This window comes from Lagopus leucura, unplaced genomic scaffold (assembly GCF_019238085.1).
Source record: "Lagopus leucura isolate 7727_CA_CO unplaced genomic scaffold, USGS_WTPT01 Super-Scaffold_1, whole genome shotgun sequence".
Taxonomy (NCBI): Eukaryota; Metazoa; Chordata; class Aves; order Galliformes; family Phasianidae; genus Lagopus; species Lagopus leucura.
This window is the reverse complement of record NW_024962250.1, coordinates 9800630-9818900: the sequence shown is the minus strand read 5'-3', so window position 1 is coordinate 9818900 and position 18271 is coordinate 9800630. Positions and strand designations below refer to the sequence as shown.

At 41.2% G+C, this 18271-nt stretch overlaps 1 protein-coding gene across 4 annotated transcripts in view; it reads left to right on the top strand.

Moving 5' to 3' along the window:
- RGS6 (regulator of G protein signaling 6) overlaps window positions 1-18271 on the top strand; it is a 232904-nt gene that overhangs the window by 170620 nt on the left and 44013 nt on the right. For all 4 annotated transcript variants that reach the window (XM_042876246.1, XM_042876030.1, XM_042876180.1 and 1 more), the window contains exons 4-12: window positions 1432-1482; window positions 2886-2992; window positions 5043-5094; window positions 7661-7725; window positions 10599-10675; window positions 13256-13337; window positions 13833-13907; window positions 15032-15130; window positions 16148-16209. In XM_042876246.1, coding sequence (XP_042732180.1) covers window positions 1432-1482; window positions 2886-2992; window positions 5043-5094; window positions 7661-7725; window positions 10599-10675; window positions 13256-13337; window positions 13833-13907; window positions 15032-15130; window positions 16148-16209 — 670 coding nt within the window. The remainder of the gene's footprint in view (window positions 1-1431; window positions 1483-2885; window positions 2993-5042; window positions 5095-7660; window positions 7726-10598; window positions 10676-13255; window positions 13338-13832; window positions 13908-15031; window positions 15131-16147; window positions 16210-18271) is intronic.

Below are 18271 nucleotides of genomic sequence, written 5' to 3'. Positions count from 1 at the left end.
CTCCCTGCCACATACAGGGCCACCAACCTCTACATTTAATACTAGGCCAAGTTGCCCAGGGCCCCATTCTACCTGGCCTTGAACACCTCCAGGGACGGGGCATCCACAACCTCTCTGGGCAGCCTGTTCCAGTACCTCACCACTCTCATAGTAAAGAACTTCCCCCCGACATTCAATCTAGATCTTCCCTCCCTGAACTTAAAACCATTTCCCCTTGTCCTGCAGTTATCTACCCCTTCAAAGAGTTGATTCCCCTCCTGTTTGTAGGCTCCCTTTAGGTACTGAAAGGCTGCAATGAGGTCACCCCGCAGCCTTCTTTTCTCCAGGCTGAACAAGCCTGGAGAAAAGCCGGCTCCCTCAGCCTGTCTTTGTAGTGAAGGTGCTCCAGCCCCCTCATCTCTATGGCTCTTCTCTGGACCCTCTCCAACAGCTCTCTGTTTTTCTTGTACGGGGGCTCCAGACCTGGACACAGTACTCCAGATGGGGCCTCACAAGGGCAGAGTAGAGGGGGACAATCTCCTCCCTGTCCCTGCTGGCCACCCTTCTTCTGATGGAACCCAGGGTACCATTCACTTTCTGAGCCACAAGGGCACACTGCTGGCTCATGTTAAGTTTTTCACCCATCAGGACCCCCAGGTTCTTCTCTGCAGGGCTACTCTCAAAGACTGCCCTCTCAAGGACAGTCTGTATAAATGCCTGGGATTCCTCTGGCCAAAGTGCAAAACCTTGCACTTTGCTATGTTGAACCTCATTAGGTTCACCTGGGCCCACCTTTCAAGTCTGTTGAGGTCCCTCTGAATGGCATCCCTTCCTTCCACCGTGTCAACCGCACCATTCAGCTTGGTGTCATCAGCAAACTTGCTGAGGGTGCACTTGATTGCTTCATCAATGTAATTGATAAAGATGTTAAAGAGCACCAGTCCCAAGACAGACCCATGGGGGATGCTGCTCTTTACCAGCCTCCACCTGGACATAGAGCCATTGATGACCACCCTCTGTCTGCACCCTTTCAACCAATTTCTTATCTAAGGGGTCGTCCTCCGTTCAAATTCACACCCCTCCAATTTGGAGATAAGGATGTGGTGGGGACCACATCAAGGATATATTCTATATGCTGAAGTGAGAGAAACACAACCAGGAGAGAAGTTGTTACATGAAACCATTAGAGTAGCAGTTGACTTAGAGTCTAAGAAGTCTCCTCTGGCACTTGGGGTTAGTACCTACCAATGAGTATATAATTATAGTGCAGCACAGAAAGCAAAAACAATTTGAAACCTTGGGAGAGATAAAAAGGAAAATGGACAATAAATGCATATACGTTCTTTTTTACCTCATCTCAATGTTATCTTTCTCTAGGACTCTCAAAAACTTCTTGGTCTCAGTATTCAATGCCTTCTTTTTTCCCATTTATTGATTGATTTTATTTTGCAGGTGCTGATATTGTGCAGTGGCTTATGAAGAACCTCAGCATTGAGGATCAAGGTAAAGTGAACCATGGCTGGGAATTAACAGACATTTCAGCTGTACTATTTGTGTGCCATAAAAAAGTATGTACTACTTTACTGCAGAGTGTAAAGAGTAGAACAACAAGGTTGATTTAAATATTTGGTGGGAAGAAGGAAAGCAGATAAGAATCAGCAGCATAATTAAATCTAATATCTTACAACTACAGTGCACAGAAAGCACTTTGTAGGAGTCCTAGCGTGTCTGTGAAATTGTTGCTACCTAAGAAAGCCTGATGTATTCTAAGGCTGTTCCCAGACTCAGAAAGGAATTTGGTAGATATGTGATTAAATGGGTGAACGTAGTGACAGGACTCCCTGGTGTGGAGAAGGGTAGCCACAACTGACAGGACACGGTGGCCAAGGATGATACAGACTCCAGTATGGGATCAGATGGTGATTTATCGTGGCAGCTAGGTAAATGGATAATGAGCCATAAACTGTGATCGGTGTTTGGGCACAGTCCAAGTAGTTCACACTTCAGATAAACCAAAATCACCTTTCAAATGGTTGAGAGCTATGGGGATAAAAAGGCCTTGTTCTGGCCCAGAAGTTTCTTTTGCTTTCCTGTAAAGACAAAAAAAAAAAAAAAAAAAAAAAAATCAACATTTCATTTTGCAGTCTGCTTCTTCTGTCACTATGTAAAAACAGGAGTAGAGGCCACATCGACTCACCCAGGGCAATTTTCTGCACACATTTCTTCTTGTGAGTCCAGTCAAGTCCAAACCTGAATTTCAGCTGCAGACAATGGATTTATTATCTGCCTGGGCACATGTGATAATCTAATGTGTATTTTGCAAGTCTGAGATAGTAGATGCAACTTTTGACAGCTGAGATCCATTGAAATTATGTGCAAATCATAAACTCATAGAATGGTTTGGATTGGAAGGGATCTTTAAGATCATGTGTTCCAACCCCCCTGCTAGAACCTCCATCTAGATCAGGTTGCACAAAGCCCCATCCAGCCTGGCCTTGAAAGCCTCCAGAGAAGAGGCATGCACATTTTCACTGGGCAATCTGTTCCAGTGTCTCACTACCCTCACAGTAAAGAATTTCTTCCTGATATCTAGTCAAAATCTATCCTTTTCCAGTTTGAAGCCATTTCCCCTAGTCCTGTTGCTACATGCCCCGATAAAATGTCCCTCCCTAGCTGCTGTAGTGGCGAAGGCTGCATCTAGGGACTTTCATCTATATTTTAAGGCTGCTTTCTGCTTTGCATGATTTCATTGAAAGGTGTATGGATGAAGTGTGATTGAAACATGGCTTATGCATGTGAGGTCATGCTGTGACTCATCCATGGCCCTGCTGCTGAAAGCAGAGGGTTGTGCAGGGCGCATCATCCTGACACATCTCTTTTTTCTCTCTTTTTCTACTCTTTAACAGGGGAAGCAATACACTTGGGAAGTCTTATTGCTGCACAGGGTTATGTGTTTCCAATCTCAGACCATGTCCTTACCCTGAAAGATGATGGGACGTTCTATCGCTTTCAGGTTGGTGAGCCCTCTGCCTTGCTTGTGTGTCCCTTTCTGCTGTTCTCTGGTAGCACAAAACTGAGTATCCACTCTCCTGTCCGAAGTGGACCAGAGCAAACTTTGGAATCAGACATTTGAGCTCCGGCGCAGTGGAAAGTTCGTACTTCTAATCTGCTTCTGGTTGCAGGTTGGTGTAGGAGGGGGCATGCTTCAGCCTTTGGCTCTGTTACAAAGAATGCCTAACCTTGGCAGCTATTTAAGCTGGGACACTTCTATCCCTTGTTGTCTCTGTGCCTCCAGATATGTTCAGTTTTTAAAGCATCCGGTGCTTGAGTTCAGTGTCCTTTTCAAAACTTGCTGCTATCAAACTCCTGGATAACTGGTGTGAGTGCTGCAATAACTCCTTTTAGACAGATCGTGTAACTTTAAAAGAAGCAGTAAGTTCAAAACTAGTGTCCTGTTGTTTAATCTTGCTGGTTAAATTTGTATTTTTCTGGTAATTTGATCTGTGTCAGCTTCCTTATCTTTCCTGTGACCTCTCTTCTATTCACCGTACCATTTTTTCCTTTCCATTTGTTTTTTCTTTTTTAGTTTTTATTTGAAAAGCATGTTCTCATCTTTGCATCTGCTGCTGCTGCTCATGCTCACAGTCCCACTCCTAATGTGCTATTGTTATCACACGAGACCAATGGCACAGGGAACAGGGAAAAAAACAACAACAGCAACCAACAACAAAAAATGAACAGGGAGATCACAGGCCTAAGCGTATCTCTGCCCACCTTCTGATTACCTGGCTCACTCAGGCTATTTTTCATGACAGTTCTCTTGCTTTTTACTGAGTCCTACTATTCTCATTATACAAGGCTTGGCAGAAGCAGGGGCAATGCTGATTGCCTGTTTAGTTGTGTTTTTGTGATACCATAGGAAGTTTAATTCTCAAATAATCCAGTGCCAGGTTTCAAAAGCAGAGTATCATTTAATTTCTTATTTTAAGCCCGTGTAAACTACACCATCAAATTGTTTTGACTGCTTATTGACTTTTTTTTCTCTCCCCTTATCTTTTCCTGCAATTGTGTTTACTGTTTGCCTGTTGTCATTTCCTGCAACAATTCTCCTCAGACCTTTTCTGCAAAAATAAGCTGATAGGATCGTTTTTCTTTTCCATTACTCCACTTTCCATTACTTGACACTTTCTACCTTGACATCAGTCCCCTCTTTAAGAGTAGCTCATCATCTTGTGAAGTTCAGGAGATATATATCAGTGCGGTGTATTGAACCAAGTGCTGTTTGATCCCTCTGAGTTTTCTCACTGTACATTGGTGCAGGGAATAGTTTTCGTATGTGTGTAAATGTCCTATGCATTTTTGTGGAATTGCATCACTAATGCAAAACAGCGTTCTGTAATTTGTGTGGTCACAAGGACATTATTTTTCATTCATGTCAAAACTGAGATACAACCAGATGTAGTAATATCTTGTAATTAATTATAGCAACTGCAATATGCAGACTTGGATAGAAAACCAAACCAGAAAGCTTAGCAGGACTTCTGCTTTCAGAATGACCTTAATCAGCTGAGTTTTGAGCTCTTACGTCTGATTGATTTTGAAGTGAATTGTTTTGTTGGCTATCAATCAAACTGGAAGCCACTCCAAAAAAAGCAAGTTGGCCTGTGGCGTATATAAAAGGCCTCAAAGATTTTCTCATCGTCCTAAGTAAGTAAGTAAGTAAATAAATCTGGGTGCCTGGGAATTCCTGGGGAAAGAGGAAGTTCTGGTGATAGAGAGTAAGGAGTCTGTATTCGGATGAGAAGGAAGGAGTGTCTAAAATGCCATCAGGGTAGATGTCTTCAATCAGAACTGCAATGTTTCTACCTGCAGTGAGGAATGTTAGAGAGGATACCTTTCTGGAAGAGTATCGTCAATTTTACTGAGAACTGTAGCATTCTTTCCTTCCCCTGCGAATAGAGACTGGGCTGTAGATGTGTAATTCTTTTTGTATTTAACAATTTTTCTGCATCTGATTTGCTTTTCATCTCTTAAATTATGAAAATGCTTATGTTGTTTCTTAGGCACCATACTTTTGGCCTTCAAACTGCTGGGAGCCAGAAAACACAGATTATGGTGAGAGCATAATTATTTCATTGCAGAAAGCTAGTACAGAAAGTTTGTGATGGAAGAAATTGTCCTTCAGCTGACAAGTTCAGCAGGGCCAGGATTTCACATACTGTTGCCTTCATTCTCCAGTAGCTCTGTTCGTTTCAGCAGGATTTATGGCAAGCAGAATATTGCACTGTGGGAATCTTAAATAATATCAGTATGGCTTTTGTAGGAGAGCATGCTTTGATCTGTAGCTGAATTTGATATGTCGATCAATAAAAAGTTACCTCATTTGGGCACTTGTCTGGCTGATCAATACATCAGTATATAACTGATGGCATCCCGTAGCTAAGCTTCTGTGGTGCATGACATCACACTTTTTTTTTTTTTTAATTTAAGATTACCAGCTTCTAGCTGGTATAAAGAGAAAACTGAGTGTGCTTTATGAGCTAATAAACTGTAACATGGGGTATTAGATGTGTGAATGCCTGCAGACAGTGATAATACATAAAGAAAATATGTCAGTATTGTTATCTTTAGCTGTCTCCGTGCAATATTGCTGTCTCTTCCAGAACTACACTTCTTTCACAGCTGAATGATAAAATCAATTGATGCATCCTGGTGTGGCACTCAAACAGGAAGTGAATCCATGTGTGTGCCCATAAAGCAGGAGCTTCTGGAAATGCCTCTTTTGAAATACCTCATAATCTAAGATCAGTTTATAACTCCTCCCTGAATAATCATTTTTTTCTTTCCCAAGTAATAATTATTCATCATTCCGGATTCTGAGAGTCGTTTGCCAGGGTGGAAAAGTACCTTGCGATGCTATCTGTCGTGTGATAGTTCATTTGCAGTCCTCCACTGCAGGGAAGCTAATGCAGACTTATGTGTTTATCCCAGTGAGGGGACTGCTTAGGACAAAATGCTGTTCATTGTTTGCAAAATGGCTTCCAGATTTTACAAACAGTCACCATATATGTGTCTGAACCATACCAAATGTATTTTTTGTAAATATCAGAGTAACAGCCTGAAGAGGGAGGTTGTGTTTCTGCCTATGGTGTTTGTTCAATAACTGGGTTCCACTGTCTGGCTATTGTGCAGCAAAGGCATTGGGTGGAACAGTACACCTCAAATCAAGCCCCACATGAGCCGACCCACAGCTGGATGAGCTGCGACTGCATTAGCTCTGAACCCTGTAGTGACAGATTTTCATCTATCCCAGAAATCTCTAACATATGCTTATAATCAGCCTCTGCATATCAGAGGTCTGTGCAGATGGAGTCTTCCCAGGAGTTAATCCCAAATTAGCAGTAGACCCAAATAAAACTGAAATCCCAGCAGCTCTTCATACTTTTGTTATTTGCACAGAACTGCTCACAGGACAGTAATGAACTTGCTAATGGCAGGTCATTGCCTTGTGTGGAGAAGTACTGCAAGACTCTCAGTTTATTTGGTATTATTATTCGTCTTCCAGGTGAAGCTGCTTTTGAGAAGTATAGAAATAAATATATTTGACCCAATCAGCTCTGGTTATCATGCATAATGTTGGCTTGTTATAAGGATGTTAAAATTACAGGAATGGCATTGAGGAAAATAACACAAATATCACTGTTTTTTGTCGTATTTTACATAGATGATGAGGTTCCCAATGAAAAACATTCATGGAAGTGCCAGAAAATCATATTTATGTGCAAATCAAAATCTCATGGTTTTCAAAGAAAACCCAAACATTTCTGAAAAATGTTATTTCTATAGAGGATGCTTTGCCTTCTGCCCCATGCCAGTTTGGTGCACTGTTGGCTAATCTTTACCTGGCCCTGCAGTACAAAAAGAAGGCAAAAGGCAGGGAAATCTATGCAATTCACTCCCGGATTTCATCACGAAATGAGAGAATTGGATCTTTTTTATGCATCACGTCTGACTGTATACCCCGGGTGTGCATATTTTGTTTCAGCCTTCAGCGGAAATGGGCTGTGCTGACAGTCCAGCTGAGCCAATCCCAGAAGGTAGCCTGGAACTGGTTAGGTACCCTCTGAATCCCAGCTTGCACCAATTTCTGCAGTGTTTGTGTATGGTGAAATCGGTGAGAGTTTTTCTCAGTTGTTTGAAATGTACAAAATAAGTGGATGGAGCAAACGAAAACTTGCTCAAGTTATACTTCTATGATCCAGCCTGTATTTCTAAAATATTTTATCATTTCAATATCTTGATTTATTTCTTCCTAATTATTCTTTAAGAGAGAAGGAGATGCAGAGATATACAAGGCTGCTCGCTTTTGAAGGAATTTTTCCAAAGTGCTGAGGGGAACAGGTTGCTAATGCTAAATCTTTTACCAGCACCAGAAGTAATTGTGTCTTTCTCAGACATCTTGTTAGGACCAGGCATCAACTCTCAGCACTTTTAAATGAGATGTCCCAGATGTTTAAGGCCTCTCTGATTGCTAGCACATAATGTCAGCTGGGTATTCAGCCCTTTCATTCCTTGGCTTATGTTGCCTTCAGATGAGAAGATTGTGGAGGTTTGTGTTTTTTTCAAGATCTTGTACTAATAATCTGTCTGTAATTGTTTTCTGTTCTGTTTCTCCCTTTAGCCATCTATCTTTGCAAACGGACCATGCAGAACAAAGCTAGGCTGGAGCTGGCCGATTATGAAGCCGTAGGTACACTCCTGCTAAAGTTTAGTGTGTGGGGGCATAGGGGAAGGCTTTGTTTGCCAGCTGAATGCTGCCATTTAATGCCTTGGGGTCAGCCTTTACTGTGTGTCTTTTTTTAGCTGTCAGAATTTGTTGAAGGTTCATCTGGAAAAAACATCAGGCTCATGAATGAGGAATGTCCCCAGCTCTGCAGCCTCTCCAGTTAAAGCATCAGCACCAAGAGGCAAATCACATAAAAGTTTACATTGGTTTCCTCTTTCCAGTTAACACTTCCTGGTTTATATAGCAGATATGAACCTGCAGAAATCATGGATGACGACCCATGGCATGTAGTTACATACTATAGTTACATACTGTAAAGGAAAGTTTTCAGTTATGAAGCTTGGACTGTGTATTCAGTATGCTATCACACTTATTCAGGGAGCGTTTTCTCTTATGAAATTATTATTAATAAAAAATATCACCAAACTCAGCTTCTGAGAGTGCAGAGTTTGGGTCAGTAGGGAGAGGAGGATGGAGGCAGGAATGTCAGTGTTGAAATGAGTTTCTTTGAATGCTAGCAGTGTATATCAGTCTGACAAGCTGAACTTTGCTTTCTGTCTTTCTTCTCGTTTACTGGTTCAGCAGCATAACTGTTGAATGTCCAATGTGGATTTTTTCAGTGAAGTGTTTTTCACAAAAATGGCTCTAGTGGACTTGTGTGTTCATGTTTATTATTGAACACATCTATATTGTGTATATTATAGGGATTTCTATTCTTTTTTTCCTAGAACACATTTTCTCCTTCTACTATATTTCCTTCTACTATATATCTATGTGTGTTTTGTACACATAGATATGCATATACACCATTTGGTTCTTTCAGCAGAGGGCATACAAAAATTGCCACTTGTCTAATCCACCCTTGTCCCACGAGTTCTAATTGTGAAGTACAGACATAAAGGAAGGAATATAATAATCCATATACATTTATATGACATTTTACTGAACTTTCACTTCTGAATACTTTTTGTTTCATTATTAAAACCATTAAAATTGGTCACAGCCTACCAATTAACTGTAAGTACTCTAAATATCTATGATAAAACAACAAAAGACGGTTCTGCAGCACACACTCCCACACATGCCATGAGGTTATGGCTAAGTAATTTTGCACATAGTTGTCTGCTGAGAGTAGCAACAAGCCAATGATGGCAAATAATTAGATCTTGGCAGTCTCTCATTCTTCTTGTGAATATTGCGTTGCACGATTAGAGGTCGCTTCTTCATTCATACTTTGCTCCCTTAATTAAAGACAATCAGGTAAGAATGGCACTGACTTTTCCTAGTCATTATGAGAGCTGAAGCAGACCCAGCACTGGAGATGTAAATTGAGCACACGTGAGAGAAACAGGTTTAGGGGAGTGGGAAGGAGTCCTGTACATTCAGTACCAACTTTTGTAGATGTAGCATGAGGACATTTCTCTGCAGGCACCAGCACCGCCTTGGAGTTTCCAAAGAGAATCTCTACAAAGCGTCACAGGGGACATTTCATTTGAGGTTCTGCTTGCATCATTCACAAGCAACTCCCAGTTTCTGCTGGTAAAGCAGAGCTCTTCATTGTATGATTGAGCTTGCATGATTGGATTTAACTTTAATTTATAACTGAACAAACATAAGCATGATTCAAAGAATGTTTCAATTGGTGATATTTAATTGGCTTCATCATATTTACTCCAGAGGGCACATATGAACATAATTTAAAATAAAAAATAAATCAAAGCCACAAAAAAATTCTTTCTGCAGATATTACAAGTGGTTCACAGTAAAGGAAATCATCACAGCTTGGCACAGCTGTAAATCATTTGCTTAACTGTTTTCCTCCATGTAGAATACTGAAATTCTTAAGTAGACTTGGTGGTAACTGAGCCAAGCTTTGTCTTGTGTTATACAAGAGCTTGAAGTAAAAAGTAGGGAGACTTCTAGCACTGAAATGCATGCGCTTAAGCATTTTCTTAAATGGAATCAATGTAAAAAGAACAACAGTAGAACTAATATTGTTCATTTTCAAAGAAAATTTGTAACAGTTGAACCAGCTGTAATGGGTCGGGTTAGTGGTCTCATAGACCACTAGTCTTCAAGTGGTTGTGGATGTGACTTCATAGAATCATAGAAGGTGCTTTTTGAGCCTCAGATTCTGGCCGTGTCAGTGAGCTTGACCTCGGTCTGTGAGGAACTTACACCCATCTCCAAATGTTCAGATCCTGATGCTCTCTGCAATAGACCTGAACTAGAATTCTTCAGATGCAGGAAAAAGGCTGCATCTGGATCTGGTCTCTCAGTGAGCTATTTTCATTGTTCAGACAAACAAGCTATTTCCTTTTGTGAATCATTCTGGCAATTCCCAGACTAGAGTGCGGTGCAGCTGTGCAGTGCTCCTCAGGGCTGAACAGAGCAGGGGATGCTCAGGCTTTACACCTTAGCAAAAGGAACCAGTGTGGGGAGGAAAAGGAAGTAGCAAAGAGAGGGAATCATGCAGGTGGCAGCCATCTGCTATCACAAATGGAAATTGTCAGCTTTGCAGAGCTTCTCAGTATTATCTTTTGGGAACAAGACCATCACCATTTTACTAAGAGATCTCGGGCTGTCTTCATCACACTCTATTACTTCTCCTGACAGGGTCCTCTTGGCTGCAGCCTGAAAAGATGTGTCATGACCTTGCTTTGCCTATGGTATAAATCACCTGAAACCAGCACTGACTTCCATGTCTTGAGTTCTCCAGCTTAAAAAAAAAAAGGGGGGGAAATAAAATTAACTCCCAACGTACTAAATGCTCTCAAGCAATTGTTGTAATTACTAGAATTAATTGTTCTTAACTATTTTCATCTTTTGTCAGGAAAACTTAGCAAGACTTCAGAGAGCATTTGCAAGGAAATGGGAATTCATCTTCATGCAAGCTGAGGCCCAAGTGAAGTGAGTAATTCTGGCGCAGTGAATTGCCCCAGTATCTAGGGCTGCACAGGGAGGGGGACTCCGAGAGTTTCTCTCTTAAAGTCTTCACTGCAGCTAAGCTCAGATGGAACTGGTAAATCATCAGCAGACTGGAAACAATAGAGAGCCAGTTGCTAAGGTTTGTGCCAGAATCTGAAAGACGTGTTTAAATGTCTCTGCGTAGAAATGCCCATCAGGAGTTCCTGAGCCTGAATTTTCCATGCAAGATTGGGCGATTCACTTGCACATTCTGCTTCTACTGTTGGATAGTATTTTTATTTCCCGTAAATGGAAAGAACAAAATTTTGATATTGGTCTCTATAACTCGATGCTTGTAAAGTATTTTTAAAATACTGTTATTTAGAAGTGCTTATAAAGGTGCTATTTACAACAGACTGTGTTTTTCTCATTTATAGCAATCCCCAGTCAACTCAGCTGTACCTCTATTTTCTGCACTCCCGTTTATGCTGGATTAACAGTGTGGAGGATTGGGTACCACTTATATGAAAATTACTCCAACTAAATACTGTTTTGTTTTTTTTTTTCCGTCTTCTACTCACAGTTGAAATGCTCATTCTTGTTCACATCTTTCCAAAAACAGTTCGATGTTTTTAGCATGTTGTCATTATTGCTGCAAAATGAGCGTTGTCCAGGGTTTGTAGACTAGTGTACCTAACAGCCCGTGTGCCCATTTTGTGCACATAATCATCTCCTGTAAAACTGGAAGGCTGATGAAGATGGTGTATAAGAATACAGGGTACTAACGGGCTGTATTAATGGAAAGAATGTGCGCTTTTAGCATCAGATGCTAAAAAGTTAAGGGACACTTTTACTTGAGGGGGTGGCTGAGGCATTGGTCTCTATCTTTGATTAACTCGTTGGAATTTTGATTAATTGTAATTATGCACTATTTAAGTATGTGGTAATTATCCTCAAAATAACAAGGCAATTAAGGGATTTTTTTTCTGAAGAGAATACCAGTGTTCTGCTTAGAAGAAAAAATTGGAAGTTACACTAGCAGTTGTACTTTCATTTACTTAAAGGTTTGTTGCCAAAAGGGAAAAAATCTCAGTCAAAACAAAATTCTGCATTCCATTTACAGCATAAATTATTTCCTAAGAAAGAAATATTAATTTCAGATTTTTTACAGGGTCAGCACTGCATACTCATCTTTTCATAGAGAAAAAAATGGACTAGAATTCACAAGGCAGTGCTTGGCAGTGTATTAACTAAAACAGAGAACAAAGCAAAGCATCTAAAAAGCATTTCTCCTGGTTTTGCGTTCTGTGTTTGCTCCTCAGCTCGGTACAGTGAAGTGGTGTCTGGTGGCTGCTCATGCTGAGCTGGTTTCTTTTATCTCAGCCAGCTCCAAAATGCGCTGGACTCCAGGATTTTGTGGGGAGGGAAGGGGTGTTCAGATGCGTCAGCCTCAGTCCCCAATTTCCTTGGTACACTTCTAGCACAGACTCAGCTGAGAATCACTGCCTCTCCTAAAGAAAGACAAGAGAGGTGAGAACCTGATTGTCAGAAGCTGTAGCTTGCTTGTGCTTTCTCTCACTGCTGTCATTATCCTAGGTGGCAGCAGTGCAAGAAGTCAGCATGGGGATGCTGTCAGCCTCTCAAGCCTGGTCTGGAGGCAAGGGTGTCATCTGGGTTTACGCAGGGTTCCTCCTCTTTGGGTGTCATCTGTCTTTATGCAGGCAGGTCCTATAAGCTGATGGTGACTGTGCTGTGCTCACGTGTAGAGCTGAGCATCAGACATGAATTGCTAGATGCTGCTGAGAGGTACAGGTACAGCTGCTTTGAACAACCTCCAGTGGCCTGTGATGTGTATGCTTTGAGTGAATCAATTTACTGGCTACATGATGGCTGAAATTAGTGACTTACACCCATGCCAACCCCATCACATATCTCCAGATGAGTGCTGGCTTGCACAACACTGTCAGTGAGCTGGGCCCTGTCACTCACGCTGTCACCCCACACTGCCAGCACCAGGGCAGATGGAGCCGCTCTGTTGGAATCTCCAGGCACAGCGACCACAAGTGTTGCCTATGCTGTCACTGCTCAGGGGCCTTGGGCAGCTGCCTCATAGGAGTCTGTGATCATAGCAGTGAGGTCTCTGGGTGCAGCAGGACCTTCTGAGGTGGCCCTTCAGCCTGCAGGAGAGAGATGCCCAGAGATACAGGCCAGATGATGCTGACGGAGCCAAAGCTAAATGGTCTGGGAAGAGAGCATCAGGAAAGGAAGCTTTTCTTACCAGGTGGAAAACAAACAAACAAACATATGTTAAGATAAATTTTCCATCTTAATAGGAAAAGTCCTCTTGACACACATTGCAGTAAAAATCCATGATGTTTTGCTCATGATGTATGGACTTGGAAGTCAGAGTAACGTTTCTATACAAAAAAAAAAAATAGAGAGAGAGAGAGATTTCTGAACATTTTTGTCACTGAGTTAAAACTCTAGCTAGAAAATGTAACAAGGAAAAAATAGTTGTGTGGTAACTTGTGTGTTTATGCACACAAGTTTGGTTTTTTTTTGTTTTTTTTTGTTTTTTTTCAGAATTGACAGGAAAAAGGACAAAACAGAAAGGAAAATTTTGGACAGCCAGGAGAGAGCATTCTGGGATGTGCACAGGCCTGTGGTAAAGCCTTTCTTAAATGATCAGTTTTAATTCATTTAACACTGTGCCGTGAATTGCACAGTGATATTGTCTTTAAGGTCACTGTATGGATTTTCCTCACAATTTAGAACATGCTTCTACAAAAGTATCTCAGACATTATTGGTTTGTGCATGCTTGGAACTGTTGACTCAGAAATATATTATAAATATCAAGTATTGAAGATCTTTTTTTGTGCGGAAGAAAAGCAGTTTGTCACAGACTTCCTAGAAAAAGCTCTCCTCTTAGCTGAGGCATTTCTGCTTGGTGCTGAAGTTAGAAGTAAACGGATTTGATGCTGAGATGCCAACTTTGGGTATGTGCACTCTCTTGTTTAGAAAGCATAATCTATGAGTGCAAACATAAGGAAAGAATTTTGGACAAGATCTAAACTCTATTTTAGGTAGGTAAGGAAGCATGCAGACTGTAAGCAGAAGACACTAATGTGATACCCATCTCCTTTAACTGTCTCTTTTCAGCCGGGCTGTGTGAACACCACGGAAATGGACATTAGAAAGTGTCGTCGTATGAAAAACCCACAGAAGGTGAAAAAGGTCAGCGTGAGTTTCTGGTTTTCTTTCATGTTTTTTTAACATCATTCATTCTTGACACCTAGAGTATATCAGACTTTCCCAATAGAAATCAGAAGATGGGTTTGGCAAATGTCAGTTCTGTTTTGATTTAATTGGTGAATTTACTATTGCAGTTTTAGCAACAGATGTCTACTGTCTCTACATTCCCATAAAAATAAAATCAGTTGGCAAAAACACTTGGGTCACACTTCTCAGAAGTTATTTGGACACAGGTTTTTCAGAGTGCTTTATGTGCCTTAATAATCTCGAAGGCTTGATCATTTGCAGCTTGGATTCTCTTGACTTCCAGCAAGTTCTTACTCTTATGTGTTTTTATTAGTTTCAGAGGTGAAATTAGACTGCTAAATTCCATTGGTAGTTAAATTTCAGCAGAGATATTCACCCATCTCTTTTGAACATAAATTGAAAAGCAAAAATCCTAAATGACAGGACAGTTGATATTACTTTCAGTGTAAGTCTCTGTCCTGAAAACAAATGGCTAGAAGTCAATCTTCAGGTTCGTGTGAACTTGAGCGATTGACACCTGGTTAAAGCTCTTTCTTTGATATGTAGTTTTATGACAAGAAATTCAAGTGAGTGGAAGAAAATGAAAGAAAAGGGTTGGATTCTAGTACATTTTTTCTGCACTTACTTCGCCACAACAATCATTCACAGCATTCCTCTTGCAAATACAAGAGACACAGCCCTCAGAGCTCCTAAAAATGATCAGCTGTATTTTAGTATTTAAGATAAGCTCCTTTTTCAGTAAGTCCTGTGAAGCACCCCTATAGACTGCAGCAGCACAGAGTGGACACCTCATATGCAACAGGGGAAGGTCTCAGGTGAGAGTGTTTTGCTGGAAAGCAAGCTGTGAAGGAAGCTCTGAGCACACCGCTGGCATGCCTACAGACATCCCAAATGCAGACATCTGCAGCACAGTCAGATCTGTCAGTTTTGCTTCCGGCTGAATGATTGTTTACCTGAGTGGGGAAAAAAAATGTAGGAAATTGTTGGCTTATTACCTTACTGTTTTGCATACTGCACTTCTCATTGCATAACAGAGAAAAAGCTCTCATCTATTCTGTTTGTTTGCTGGTTCCTTGCAGTCAGTGTATGGGGTTACAGAGGAATCTCAGCCCCAAAGCCCTGTTCATGTGCCCTCCCAACCCATACGCAAAACTACAAAAGAGGATTTCCGGAAACAAGTAAGTAGATGTCTATGCAGCAGTTCAGTTGTCCTGAGAGCTGGGTGCATCTGGAACAGTCAGGCAGTTGTTTTCTGCTTAAATAAAAAAAAAGAACATTTAACATTGTAGAGATATCAGCAAAAACCACCATTGGTTTAACTATGCTTGATCCTCACTTCCTTTATGTCAAGCAGTAAGCATTTAAAGATGTGTATTAACTGAGCAGTGCAGTTATGGGCAACACTAACCTTCTGATTACTTTCTTTGTGGGCCAGTAGGCAGATTAATTTCCATCCACCGAGAATGCCTGAAAAGTGGGCACTGACAAAAGCTAGAGAAGCTGGCACAGCCAGAACACAGGCATGGTGCTTCTGGGGAACTGGGAAAAAGTTATTTTTAGAATTGCTCTGAGGAATTGACCTGAGGAAAGGTCTGAATCATGGGTTCTTGCCCCTCCATGGGGAGCTCTCGCTCAAAATTGCTCTCCTGCAAGAAACAGCTCTCGCTGAAGTATGGGCAGGAACTGCTGGGTCAGCTTTTTAGTAAAGACAGCATTAAACATGTTTCTTAGGCAGCCAGTTTTAGACTGATCTTCTGAACTGAGTCTGAACACTACATCTCTTGAGCTTTTTCCATCATAGGCAATATGGACTGCAGAGTATGTGAAGAACTACTTTATAGCACAGTACAAATGTACTTTGAAACCTTTATTTTCTTGGTTAGAGAAATGAAAGTGTGTGTTATAAAATAAGGATCACATTGCACTCTGAGTTGTCTAGGAACCTCAGCTCCAAATATGTCTTTCCTACTTTTAATTATTTCTTCTGAAGCTCCCCCTGGGACTTTGCTACATGAAATGGAGACTCCTGATAGAAGCAGCTAGTAAGCTGCTTCTATTACCTGGGGGAGGGTCCCATTTCTTTCTGAGTTACTTTCAAGCTGTTTGGAATGAGAAATCAATAGTGTGTTGGGATGTGATCAATGCATGCTGTGGAGCTCCTGGATTGTTAATGCCCTTGTCATCTCTCTCCTCAGATAACTTTTCTGAACCTGCAGATAGACAGGCATTGTTTAAAGATGTCCAAAGTAGCAGAAAGGTGAGTGTCCCCAAGTATGTGATTATTCATTACTTCTTCATCTCAAATTTAGCATTTCTAGAAATAGCTAGTAGGCAGGGACGCACAAAGGCTCGTTCCATTTCCAAGCAATGAATTCTTTTCCCTCCTCGTCCAGACATGCTGCTTGTCTGCTGACCACTGACATTTGATATTTGCCCTTCTGCCACTAAGAAAAAGTGAGTGAAAAAGGAGGATGTTGTACTGTAAAAGCAAGAGAAATGTGATCGCAATGGAAAGAACCATTGCAGGGCATTCATTTCCTACATCACTAAAGTCTAGTGTTTACTTAAAGAAAAGTCATTCTTCTTTCAGTTGAAAAGCATTCAATTTTTACTTTCTGGATGAACTCTGAGTGCTCCTCTCCTGTTAGACTGACAAATCTCTGTGGAGGGCACTGTGTTTGCATCTTGTTGCATGTGATGTTTGCATTCATGCTGGGATTCATTTGTGCTGGGGTTGTAGGGCCAGTTTCTGCCCCCAGTTATGCATGTGAAACCCTATGGAAAGTACTAGGTTTGTATCTGGACTACTCAAGGCAATGTTATGAAGAGGTGGATTTCTCATAGAGGCAAATCAAGGCACAGTTTGACTGCAGAAAATTTAGTCCATGTAGGAAAGTATGAACAAGTAAAGAACAAGCTCAAGTTTAGCTTCCTGAGAGTGACAGCTCCTCTACTCAGATACTTGTAAGCTATGCACGTTTCCAGTGGAATTGCTGTGACAAATGTACGGATCAGCATGCTTTTCTGTGACATCACTTTCAGAGCAAAGCTGTCTTGAACATGATGGGCATGACAAAGGATGGCTCTTCTGGAGAAATAACAGGAATTTTTACTTAAACAAATTAAAAAGAAATTTCCCTATGAAATTTTGTGCTTTGCAGTACTTGCTCCTGTAATTAGCGTGTGTACACTAAACTAGGCAAATTAAATGGCAGGAGCTCAACAGAAAGTTCCTACTGGCTCATAATGTTTATCAATTTAAATTAAAGTTTATCCAGATAGAAAGAAAGTATTCAGAGTCTTTCTGAAATCCTTCGCACACTATTTTACACTATTGAAATTAGCACATTCACATTTATGTTTTGGGCTTTCTTGTTCTGTTCTGATAATTTTGTGTTTTACCAAAAATTCTCATTATATACTGAATTTACTTACGGTGACCTTAATATACTGTGACAGTAATAATTTCCAGGCTGGTAATTTACAGACAAGCAGATGTGTTTTGCTTGAGTTTTTTCTGGGTTGGTATTTATTCAATAAGATGGTCTCAATAAAACTGTGAACATCAGGTCCTGTCCACATAGCACACCTGTTGTTCAAGTTATACTGCCATGATAAATATGTCATTGTCAATGCCAGAAGAAAAATCTGTTAGTTTTCAGTAGAACTGGACAAAAAACAATTTTCTTGGTCTGGAGGGACTGTGGATGACAGTGCTGCTGGAGAGCCCCAGGCTGTGGTGGGGCTTGGCACAAGGGGCGGCAAGGAAGGCCCTGGAGGGGCTCAGCAGTGATGGGGGTGGGTGAGAGAGAATGAGTTTGTGTGGCCTAAGTTGACCTGTTGCCTGAAATGAAGCCTGTGTTGCCTGAAGACTGTGTGTGAAACACTGAATGTGTGCTCCAAGAGCAGATGTGCTGAGTAAGGAGGTGCTGTTAGTAGTAGCAAGGCACTTCTCAGGTTGGGCTCTGCTTTTAAGGCTGAGGCATCCCTCAGCTGCTCCAGGAACACAGGGAACAGTTTTTCTACTTCCAAATCCTTTTTCCTCTCTTGGGACATGAACACTGTTGGTTTTAGGATGTGGCAAGGACATTTGACAACTCTCTAGTAAAACTGTGAATAAATTGTACCTACTGTTTTTCCTGACCATGTCAGGCAGTGCTGATGCAATCCCAGTACATGTGGCATTACGGAAATGGCTGAGGAAAGCCCGAACACCTTCCTATCAAAAGTAATCTTGGTTCCCTAAATGAGAATGTGTCACAAACCTGTGTTATCCTCTCAACCACCTGAAGTTGCTGTGAAGGCTCAGCAGGGCCACC